The 11866-nt window shown below is 45.3% G+C and overlaps 1 protein-coding gene across 1 annotated transcript; it reads right to left on the reverse strand.

Moving 5' to 3' along the window:
• Positions 1-234: 234 nt before the first annotated feature.
• Positions 235-1599, reverse strand: LOC145499777 (uncharacterized). The gene has a single exon (XM_081479305.1). It carries the CDS (start codon positions 1522-1524, stop codon positions 580-582), a length of 945 nt encoding a protein of 314 aa, XP_081335431.1. The 5' UTR covers positions 1525-1599; the 3' UTR covers positions 235-579.
• Positions 1600-11866: the final 10267 nt, after the last annotated feature.

The following is an 11866-nucleotide window of genomic DNA, read 5'->3' on the forward strand; positions in this document are numbered from 1 at the left end:
ACCTCTGCTGTGTTCAGAACCATGACAAAAAAACAAGTCTCCTCTCCACTGGGATTTCCAGGTGTTTTCCACCTCGGGTGTGCTGTAGGTCTCTTGTAGAAAAATTATATCAGCTTTATCCTTCATACACCAATGAAAAAGTGCTTTTCGTTTATCAAAAGATCTTATCCCCCGAACATTTAAGGATAGGATACCAAAATTTAAATTAAGTTTTGTAACTTTTTGAGGACATATTTAAGTGAAAAGGCGAGCAGTTGCAGAGAATGAGATAGTAATCTTTAGTAGATGAGCTAATGAAAAAATTTGCATGTCTCTTGAACAAAAAAAAGGTAAAACTAATTAATATTGAAAAGGAAAAAGAAACAAAAGAAAAACATTTATAACACCTACAACTACAATTGAACATGTATGTAAAACAGTAGCCAGCGATAAAAGCTGTTAATTGCGCTACTAATGGAATAGGTCTTGCACGCATTGCGCTAACTAGATGACACGCATGCAGCTCCATTTTTAAGAACAAGTGTGAATGAGGCTTACATGTTATGAATACCTAGATAGAGAGTTTATGTTCCAAAGAAATTAGAAGATTCGTATACCCTCAATAAAAAGTTTGTCCGGCTCTGATCTTTTGAAGAACGCCGATTTTCCGTCTTCTTTTGCTTTTTTGAACTTAGGCATTAATTCCTTTCTGCGGTCCACAATTTCTTTCGGAAGGTCTGGCGATATTCCGAAACCAGTTCCTTTCAGCTTTCTTGCACTTGACATGACTCGCTCTCTGTCGGAGTATCGCAAAAAACGTGCGATTATTGGTCTTGGTTTTTCTTGCGATGGGTCGCGCTTGCCAATGCGGTGCACTCGTTGATACTCAAAAGAATCCGCCTCGCTGATGTTAAGTTCCTTCTGTATAAAGCCAATTAACACCTCTTTGACATTTTCTTCTGAGAGGTGGAAAGATTCAGCAATGCCGTAGAAGCGAAGGTTTTCCCGTCTTTGATACACCTCCATATACAACTTCTCGTTTCTTAAGGCCTCGATCTTTCCCTTGAATTTGTTTTCGGTGTTTACTGTATTTTCTTGGATAGTTTGTTCCAGAAGCTTTACTTTCTTCTTTAAATTTTCTATCTCTGTATTTGCGAACGACATTCCTTCATCTAACACCTTCAGTTTTGTTGTGGCGTCCCTGCTGAAGCTTTCAAACTGCTCAGCTTTATCCTGTAACTTGTTAACCTTTCCATCGACCACTTTCACAAAACCCTCAAGGATGTCCAATTTCTTTTCCATGTTGTCTAACTTCTGCAGAACAAGGTCTAGCTTCGGCATTACAGAATTAGCCAACTCCACGGCAGCGGCGGTTTCGTCTTCTTCGCTCGATTGCACCGTGTCAGACATGTGCAACTTGACTTTGGCTTTCTTCTCCAACGGTGAAAGGGATTCTTCTTCCGACGAGTTGGATACACTTCTCCAAATTGGCCCAGTTCTCTCTACATGAGTTTTTCGTCTGAACTTTTCTCCTTTTTCTGCCATGTAGAGGCCTCCATATACGAATTTTGAGCGGAGCTAGCAAAAACACGTCTATACTCTACCCATGCTCGGCCCAATCCCCCAGGCCCGAAATATAGCCCACTTTACTTTAAGACTGAAAGAGTAGCCGAAACCGTCTTGCGCGAATCGTGATTTTGACCAACTTCGGGTCGATTTCCCGGAGCTTGGCGGATATATTCGAGTCCTGCGAGCTCTAAATTAACTCCTTATGGCCTTGGTTTTCGGAGAAATGGACAGAGCAGAACTTTTTTAACACTCACCTTCTAGGTTGTGGGCTTCAATAGAAGCCCACTTCACTTTAACCCTGAAAGAGTAGCCGAGACTGCCTTACAGACATCATGATTTTGACCAAGTTCAGCTCGATTTCCCGGAACTTGGCGGATATTTTCCAGTCCGGGGGACTTTAAACTAACTCCTGAAGGACTTTGTTTGCAGTTAAATGCACGAAGCGTAACTTTATAAACGGTCACTTTCGAGCTTCTGGGCCGAAATATAGCCTCACTTCACTCTAAGACCGAAACAATAGCCGAGTTCGCGTTTCGCGCATCGTCATTTTGACCAACTTCGGATCGATATCACGGAACTTGGGGGATATTTTCCAGTCCCGGGGACTCTAAACTAACTCCTGATCGCCTTGCTTTGCAGTGAAATTGACATAGGAAAACATTTTGAACGCTCACCTTCGACCTTCTTTGCCGAAATATAGCCACACTTCACTTTAAGACTGAAAGAGTAGCCGAGACCGCCTTACGCGCATCGTGATTTTGACCAACTTCGGATCGATTTCTAGGAAGTTGGGGGGTATTTTCCAGTCCCGAGGACTCTAAACTAACCTCTGATCGCCTTGGTTTGTATTGAAATGGACAGAGGAAAACATTTTGAACGCTCACCTTCGAGCTTCTGGGCCCAAATATAGCCCCACTCTACTTTAAGATTGAAAGAGTAGCCGAGTCCGTCTTACGAGCATCGTGAGTTTGACAAACTTTGGGTCGATTTCCCGGAACTTAGGGGATATATTCAAGTCTCGGGGACTCTAAACTATCTCCTGATTGCCTTGGTTTACAGTGAAATGGACACAGCAATTTGTTTTGAACGCTCACTTTGGACCTTCTGGGCCGAAGTAGAGCCTCACTTCACTTTAAGACTGAATGAATAGCCGAGAGGGCCTTACGCGTATCTTCATTTTGACAACCTTTGTCCCCATTTTCCGCACTTACAGGATATTTTCCAGTCCCTGGGACTCTAACCTAACTTCTGCTCGCCTTTGTTTGCAGTGAAATTGACACAGGAAGACCTTTTGAACGGTCACTTTCGAGCTTCTGGGCAGAAAACTTCACTTCACTTCACTTCACTTTAAGACTGAAAGATTAGCCGAGACCGCCTTACGCACATGGTGATTTTGACCAACTTCGGCTAAATTTCCCGGAATTTGGGGGATATTTTCCACTGCCAGGGTCTCTAAACTAATTCCTGATGGCTGTGGTTTGCAGTGAAATTGACACAGCAAAACCTTTTTAAACACTCACTTTAGAGCTTCTGGGCCGAAATATTGCCCCACTTCACTTTAAGACTGAAAGAGTAGCCGAGACCGCCTTACGGGCATGGTGATTTTAACCAACCTCGGCTCGATTGCCAGGAAGTTGGGGGATATTTTCTACTCCTGGAAACTCTAAATTAACTCCTGATGGCCTTCGTTTGCAGTGAAATAGACAGAGCAAAACTTTTTAAACGCTCACTTTCAAGCTCTTGGGCAGCAATGTAGCCCCACTTCACTTCAAGACTGAAAGAGTAGCCGAGACCGCCTTACGCACATCGTGATTTTGATCAACTTCGGCTCGATTTTCCGGAAATTGGGGGATATTTTCCAGTGCCGGAATCTCTAAACTAAACCCTGATGTCTTTATTTCTTGCTGAAATGGACACAGGTTAAAGAAGCGCAAGCTAGGTGTCGAGCTTCTAGGCCGAAATATAGCCCCACTTCATTGTAAGACTAAAAGAGCAGCCGAGACCGCCTTACGCGAATGGTGATTTTTGAGCATCTTTGGCTGGATTTGCGGGGACTAGGGGGACATTTTTCTGTCCCGGGGACTCTAAACTAACTCCTGATTGCCGTATTATTAAGTGAAAAGGACAGAGGTAAACGAAGCGGACGCTAGGTGTGGAGCTTCTAGGCCGAAATATAGCCCCACTTTAATTTAAAACGGTAAGAGTACCATAAACTCTTACGCACATCGTGATTTTCAGCAACTTTGGTTGATTTGCCGGATTTTGGTTGATATTTTACAGTCCCGGGGACTCTAAACTAACTTCTGATGGCCTTAATTTTGACTAAAATGGACACAGATAAAAGGAGCGCTCGCTCGGTGTCGAGCTTCTAGGCCGAAATATAGCCCCACTTCACTTTAAGACGGAAAGAGTAGCAAAGAACGCCTTCCGCGCATCGTTATTTTCACCAACTTCGGCTCGATTTCCCGTACCTTCGAGGATATTTTCCAGTCCCGGGATTTCTAAACTAACTCCTCATTGTCGTGGTTTGCAGTGAAGGGGACTTAGCAGAACTTTTTAAACGCTCACTTGTGAGTTTCTGGAACAAAATATAGCCCAACTTTACTTTAAGACTGATAGAGTAGCCGAGACCGGCTTACGCGCATGGTGATTTTGACCAAATTTGGCTCGATTTCCCGGAACTTGGGGGATATATTCCAGTCCCGGGGACTCTAAACTAACTCCTGATGGCCTGGGTTTGGAGTGAAATGGACACAGGAAAACTTTTTGAACGCTTCCTTTCGAGCTTCTGAGACGAAACATAGCCCCACTTCACTTTAAGACTTAAAGAGTAGCCGAGACCACCTTACGCGCATCGTGATTTTGACCATCTTCGGCTTGATTTCGCGGGACTTGGGGGATATTTTCTAGTCCCGGGGATTCTAAACTAAGTCCGGATGGCCTTGTTTTGCAGTGAAATTGAAACAGCCAAACTTTTTGAAAGCAAAGTTTCGAGTTTCTAGACCGAAATATAGCCCCACTTTACTTGAAGAGTGAAAGATGAGCCGAGTCCGCCTTACGCGCATCGTCATTTTGACCAACTTCGGCTCGATTTGGCGGAAATTAGGGAATATTTTCCAGTTCTGTATACTCTAAACTTATTCCTGATGGCCTTGGTTTGCAGTGAAATGGACACAGCAAAACTTTTTGAACGCTTATGTTCGAGCTTCTGGCCTAAAATATAGCCCAACTTCCCTTTAAGACTGAAAGAATAGCTGAGACCGCCTCGCGCGCATCGTGATTTTGACCAACTTCGGCTGGATTTCCCGGAATTTGGGGGATATTTTCCAGTCCCGGAGACTCTAAACTAACTCCTGATCGTCTTGGTTTGTATTGAAATAGACACAGCGAAACTTATTGAACGCTCACTTTCGAGCTTCTGGCCCGAAATATAGCCCACTTTACTTTAAGACTGAAAGAGTAGCCGAAACCGTCTTGCGCGAATCGTGATTTTGACCAACTTCGGGTCGATTTCCCGGAGCTTGGCGGATATATTCGAGTCCCGCGAGCTCTAAATAAACTCCTTATGGCCTTGGTTTTCGGAAAATGGACAGAGCAGAACTTTTTTTAACACTCACCTTCTAGCTTGTGGGCTTAGATAGAAGCACACTTAACTTTAACCCTGAAATAGTAGCCGAGACCGCCTTACGCGCATCGTGATTTTGACCAAGTTCAGCTCGATTTCCCGGAACTTGGGGGATATTTTCCAGTCCGGGGGACTCTAAACTAACTCCTGAACGCCTTGGTTTGCAGTGAAATGCAAAGAGCATAGCTTTTTTAACGATCACTTTGCAGCTTCTTGGCCGAAATATAGTCCCACTTCACTGTAAGACTGAAAGAGTAGCGGAGACCGCCATACAGGCATCCTGTAAAGCAAGGCAATCAGGTGTTAGTTTAGAGTCCGCCGGATTTGAAAATATCCCCCAAGTTCCGGGAAATCGAGCCTAAGCTGGTAAAAATCACGATGCGCGTAAGGCGGTCTCGGCTACTCTTAAAGTCTTAAAGTGAAGTGGGGCTATATTTGGGCCCAGAAGCTCGAAGGTGAGCGTTCAAAACTGTTTTCCTCTGTCCATTTCAATGCAAACCAAGGCCATCAGAAATTAGTTTAGAGTCCCCGGGACTAAAAAAATATCCCCCAAGTTGCGGGAAATCGAGCCGAAGTCGGTCAAAATCCCGATGTGCGTAAGGCGCTCTCGCTTACTCTTTCAGTCTTAAAGTGAAGTGGGGCTATATTTCGCCCCAGAAGCTCGAAAGTGAGCGTTCAAAAAGTTTTCCCTTGTCAAGTTCACTTCAAACCAAGGTGATCAGGAGTTAGTTTAGGGTCCCCAGGACTGGAAAATATCGCCCAAGTTCCGGGATATCGTTCCGAAGTTGGTCAAAATCACGATTCGCGAAACGCGGGTCGGCTCTTGTTGCAGTCTTAAAGTGAAGTGGGGCTATATTTCAGCCCAGAAGCTCGAAAGTGACCGTTTAAAAAGCTACGCTTCGTGCATTGAACTGCAAAAAAAGGCCATCAGGAGTTATTGTAAAGTCCCCCGGACTGGAAAATATCCCATAAGTTCCGGGAAATCGAGCTGAACTTGGTCAAAATCACGATGTCTGTAAGGCGGTCTCGGCCATTCTTTCAGTCTTCAAGTGAAGTGGGGCTATATTTGGGCCAAGAAGTTCGAAAGTGAACGTTCAAAAAGTTTTACTGTGTCCATTTCAATGCGAACCAAGGCCATCAGGAGTTACTTTAGAGTCCGCGGGACTAAAAAATATTCCCGAAGTTCCGGGAAACCGAGCCGAAGTTGGTCAAAATCACGATGCGCGTAAGGCGGACTCGGCTCATCTTTCACTCCCTCAGTGAAGTGGAGCTATATTTCGGCCCGGAAGCTCGAAACTCTGCCTTCAAAAACTTTTGCTGTTTCAATTTCACTGCAAAACAAGGTCATCAGGACTTAGTTTAGTCCCCGGGACTAGAAAATATCTCCCAAGTCCCGGGCAATCAAGCCGAAGATTGTCAAAATCACGATGCGCGTAAAGCGGCCTCGGCAACTCTTTAAGTCTTAAAGTGAGGTGGGGTTATATTTCGGCCCAGAAGGTCCAAAGTGAGCGTTCAAAAACTTTTGTTGTGTCCATTTCACTGCAAAGCAAGGCCATCAGGAGTTAGTTTAGAGCCCTTGGGACTAGAAAATATTTCCCAAGTTCCGGCAGATCGAGCCGAAGTTGGTCAAAGTCACGATGCACGTAAGGCGCTCTCGGTTACTCTTTCAGTCTTAAAGTGAAGTGGGGCTATATTCGGCTCAGAAGCTTGAAGGTGAGCGTTTAAAATGTTTTGCTCTGTCCATTTCAATGCAAACCAAGGCGATCGGGAGTTAGTTTACAGTCCCTGGGACTGAAAAATATCCCACAAGTTCCGGCAAATTGAGCCAAAGTTGCTCAAAATCACGATGCGCGTAAGCCCGTTTCGTCTATTTTTTCAGTCTTAAAATGAAGTGGGGCTATATTTCGACCTAGAAGCTCGGCACCGAGCGTGCACTAATTTAATCTGTGTCGATTTCACTGAAAACTAAGGCAATAAGGAGTTAGTTTAGAGCTCCCAAAGCTGGAAACTATCTCCCAAGTTCCGGGAAATCGAGCCATAGAGGCTCAAAATCACGATGCGCTTAAGACGGTCTCGGCTACTCTTTAAGTCTTAAAGGGAAGTGGGGCTATGTGTTGGCCCAGAAGCTTTAAAGTGAGCGTTGAAAACGTTTTGCCGTTTCCATTTTACTGCAAACCAAGGCAATCAGGAGTTAGTTTAATGTTCCCGGGTCTGGAATATACGCCCCAAGTTCCGGGAAATCGAGGCGTAGTTTGTCAAAATCACGATTCGCATAAGGCGGTCTCGGCTACTCTTTCACTCTTAAAGTGAAGTGTGGCTATATTTTGCCCCAGAAGCTCGCACAAGAGCGTTAAAAAAGTTTTCCTGTGTCCATTTCACTTCAAAGCAAGGCAATCAGGAGTTAGTTTAGTGTCCCCGGGACTGGAAAATACCCCCCAAGTTTCCGAAAATCGAGCTTAAGTTAGTGAAAATTACGATGCGCGTAAGGCGGTCTCGGCTACTCTTTCAATCTTAAAATGAAGTGGGGCTAAACTTTTGGACACAGAAGCTGGAAAGTCAGCGCTCAAAAAGTTTTGCTGTTTCCATTTCACTCCAAGCCAAGACAAGCAGGAGTTAGTTTAGAGTCCTCGGGACTGGAAAATATCCCCCAAGTTCCGGGAAATCAACCCGAAGTTTGTCAAAATCACGATGCGCGTAAGGCGGTCTCGGCTAGCCTTTTAGTGTTAAAGTAAAGTGGGGTTATATTTTGGCCCAGAAGCTCGAAATTGAGCGTTCAAAAAGTTTTGCTGTGTCCATTTCACTGCAAACCAAGGCCATCAGGAATTAGTTTAGAGTCCTCAGAACTGGAATATATCCCCTAAGTTCCGGCAAATCGAGCCGAAGTTGCTCAAAATCAGGATGCGCGTAAGTCGGTCTCGGCTACTCTTTCAGTCTTCAAGTGAAGTGGGGCTCTATTTCGGTCCAGAACCTCGAAAGTCTGCGTTCAAAAACTTGTGCTGTGTAAATTTCACTGCAAACCATGGCCATCAGGAGTTAGTTTAGAGTGCCCGGGACTGGAAAATATTCCCCAAGTTCCGGGAAATCGAGCAGAAGTTGATCAAAATCACGATGCGCGTAACGCGGTTTCGGCTACTGTTTCAGTCTTAAAGTGAAGTGTGGCTGTATTTCGGCCCACAAGCTCGAAAGTGAGCGTTCAAAAAGTTTTGCTGTGTCCATTTCACTGCAAACCAAGGCCATCAGGTGTTAGTTTAGAGTACGGGGAAGTAGAAAATATCCCCCCAGTTCCGGGAAATCCAGCCCAAGTTGGTCAAAATCACGATGCGCGCAAGGCGGTCCCGGCTACTCTTTCAGTCTTAAAGTGAAGTTGCGCTATATTTCGGCCCAGAGGCTCGAAAGTGCGCATTCGACAAGTTTTGCTGTGTCCATTTCACTGCAAAGCAAGGCAATCAGGAGTTAGTTTACAGCCCTTGGGACTAGAAAATATTTCCCAAGTTCCGCCAGATCGAGCCGAAGTTGGTTAAAGTCACGATGCGCGTAAGGCGCTCTCGGTTAGTCTTTCAGTCTTAAAGCGATGTTGGGCTATAGTTCGGCCAAGAAGCTCCAAAGTGCGCGTTCAAAAAGTTTTGCTCTGTCCCTTTCACTGGAAACCAAGGCCGTCAGGAGTTAGTTTAGAGTCCCCAGGAGTGGAAAATATTCTCCAAGTTCCAGGAAATCGCGCCGAAGTTGATCAAAATCACCATGCGCGTAACGGGCTCTCGGCTATTCTTTCAGTCTTAAATTTAAGTAGGGCTATATTTCGGCCCTGAAGCTCGAAGGTGAGCGTTCAGAATGTTTTGCTGTGTTCATTAAATTGGAAACCAAGGTCATCGGGAGTTAGTTTAGCGTCACCGGGACTTTAAATTATTCGCCAACTTCCGGGAAATCGAGCAAAAGTGGCCCAAAATCACAATTCGCGTAAGGCGGTCTCGGCTACTCTGTCAGTCTTAAAATTAAGGGGGGCTATATTTCGACCTAGAAGCTCGAGACCGGGCGTGCGCTAATTTTACCTGTGTCCATTTCACTGACATCTTAGGCGATCAGGTGTTAGTTTAGAGTCCTTGGGACTGGAAAATATTCCCCACATTCTGGCAGATCGAGCCAAAGTTGCTCAAAATCACGATGCGCGTAAGGCGGTCTCGGCTACTCTTTCAGTCTTAAAATGAAGTGGGGCTATATTTCGGCCGAGAAGCTCGACACCGAGCGTGCGCTCCTTTTGCCTGTGTACATATCACTGAAAACTAAGTTCATCATGAGTTAGCATAGAGTCCTTGGGACTGGAAAATATTCCCCGAATTCCGGCAAATCGAGCCAAAGATGCTCAAAGTCAAGATGCGAGTAAGGCGGTCTCGGCTACTCTTTCACTCTGAAAATGAAGTGGGGCCATATTTCGGTTCTACAAGCTTGACACCGAGCGTGCGCTCCTTTTGCCTGTGTCCTTTTCACTAAGAACTAAGTCCATCAGGAGATAGTTTAGAGTCCTCGAGACTGGAAACTATCCTCCAAGTTTCGGCAAATTGAGCCATAGTTTCTTAAACTTACGATAAGCGTACGGCAGTTTCGTTTACTCTTTCAGTCTTAAAATGAAGTGGGGCTTTATTTCGACCTAGAAGCTCGACAGGGAGCGTGCGCTCCTGTTACCTGTGACCATTTTACTGAAAACTAAGGTTATCAGGAGTTAGCTTAGAGTCCCCGGGACTGGAAAATATCCCCCAAGTTTTGGCAGATCGAGCCATAGTAGCTAAAAATTTGGATGCGCTTAAGGCGGTTTCGTCTACCCTTTCAGTCTTAAAATAAAGTGGGGCTAGATTTCGGCCTACAACCTGGAAACCTAGCGTGCGCTCCTTTTACCTGTGTCCATTCCACTGAAAACCAAGGCAATCAGGAGTGTAGTTTAGAGCTTCCGGAACTGGAAAATATCCCCCAAACCCCGAGAAATCAAGCCCAAGTTGGACAAATTTACCATGCGCGTAAGGCGGTCTCGGCTACTCTTTCAGTCTTAAAGTGAAGTGGGGCTATATTTCGGCCCAGAAGCTCGAACGTGAACGTTCAAAAAATTTGGCTGTGTCCATTTTATTGAAGATCAAGGCCATCAGGAATTAGTTTAGAGTGCCCGGGACTGGGAATTAGTTCCCAAGTTCCGGGAAATCGAGCCGAAGTAACCCAAAATCACGATGCGCGTAAGGCAATCTCAGCTACTCTTTCAGTCTTAAAGTGAAGTAGGGCTATGCTTCGGCCCAGAAGCTCGAAAGTGAGCCTTTAAAAAGTTATCCTGTGTCCATTTCACTGCGAACCAAAGTCATCAGGAGTTAGTTTAGAGTCCCCGGAACTGGAAAATATCCCTCAAGTTCCGCGAAATCGAGACGAAGTTGGTCAAAATCACGATGCGCGTAAGGCGGTCTCGGCTACTCTTTGAGTCTTAAAGTGAAGTAGGGCTATATTTCGGTCCAGAAGCTCGAAAGTGAGCGTTCAAAAAGTTTTGCTCTCTCACTTTAACTGAAAACCAAGGCCATGGTGAGTTAGTTTAGAGTCCCCGGGACTGAAAAATATCCCTTAAGTTCCGGAAACTAGAACCGGAATTAGTCAAAATCACGATGCGCCTAGGCTGTCTCGGCTACTCTCTCAGTTTTAAAGTGAAGTGGGGCTATATTTCTCCCCTGAATTTTGAAAGTATGCGTTCAAAAAAATTGGCTGTGTCCAATTCACTGCAAACCAAGGCCATCAGGAATTACTTTAGAGTCCTTGGGACTGGAATATATCCCCGAAGGTTCGGGAAATCTAGCCGAAGTTGGTCAAAACCACGATGCGCGTAAGACGGTCTCGGCTACTCTTTCAGTGTTAAAGTGAAGTGGGGCTATATTTCGGCCCAGAAGCTCGAAAGTGAGCGTTCAAAAAGTTTGGCTGTGTCCATTTTACTGCAGACCAAGGACGTCGGGGGCCAGGTTAGAGTCCCCGGAATTGGAAAATATCCCCCAAGTTCCGGGAAATTTAGCCGAACTTGCTCAAAACCACGATGCGCGTGAGACGGTCTCGGCTACTCTTTCATTCTTAAAGTGAAGTGGGGCTATAATTCGGCTCAGAAGCTCGAAGGGGAGCGTTCAAAAAGTTTTGCTCTCTCCATTTCAATGCAAACCAAGGCAATCAGGAGTTACTTTAGAGTCTCCGGTACCGGAAAATATCCCCATTTCCCGGGAAATCGAGTCAAAGTTGGTCACAATCACGATAAGGGTAAACCGGTCTCGGCTAGTCTTTCAGTCTTAAAGTGAAAAAGGGCTATGCATCGGCCCAGAAGCTCAAAAGTGAGCGTTCAAAAAGTTGTGCTGTGTCCATTTCACTGCAAACCAAGGCAATCAGGATTTACTTTAGAATCCCCGGTACCGGAAAATACCCCCCATTTCCCGGGAAATCGAGCCAAAGTTGGTCACAAGCACGATAAGCGTAAGGCGGTCTCGGCTACTCTTTCATTCTTAAAGTGAACTGGGGCAATATTTCCGCCCAGAAGCCCTAAAGTGAGCGTTCAGAAAGTTTTGCTGTGTCAATTTCACTCCAAAGCAAGGCCATCAGGAGTTACTTTAGAGTCCGCAGGACTGGAAAATATCCCCCAAGTTCCGGGAAATCGAGCCGAAGTTGGTCAAAATCACGACGCGCGTACGGCGG

This window comes from Orbicella franksi, chromosome 10, assembly GCF_964199315.1.
Source record: "Orbicella franksi chromosome 10, jaOrbFran1.1, whole genome shotgun sequence".
In the NCBI taxonomy this organism is placed as follows: Eukaryota; Metazoa; Cnidaria; class Anthozoa; order Scleractinia; family Merulinidae; genus Orbicella; species Orbicella franksi.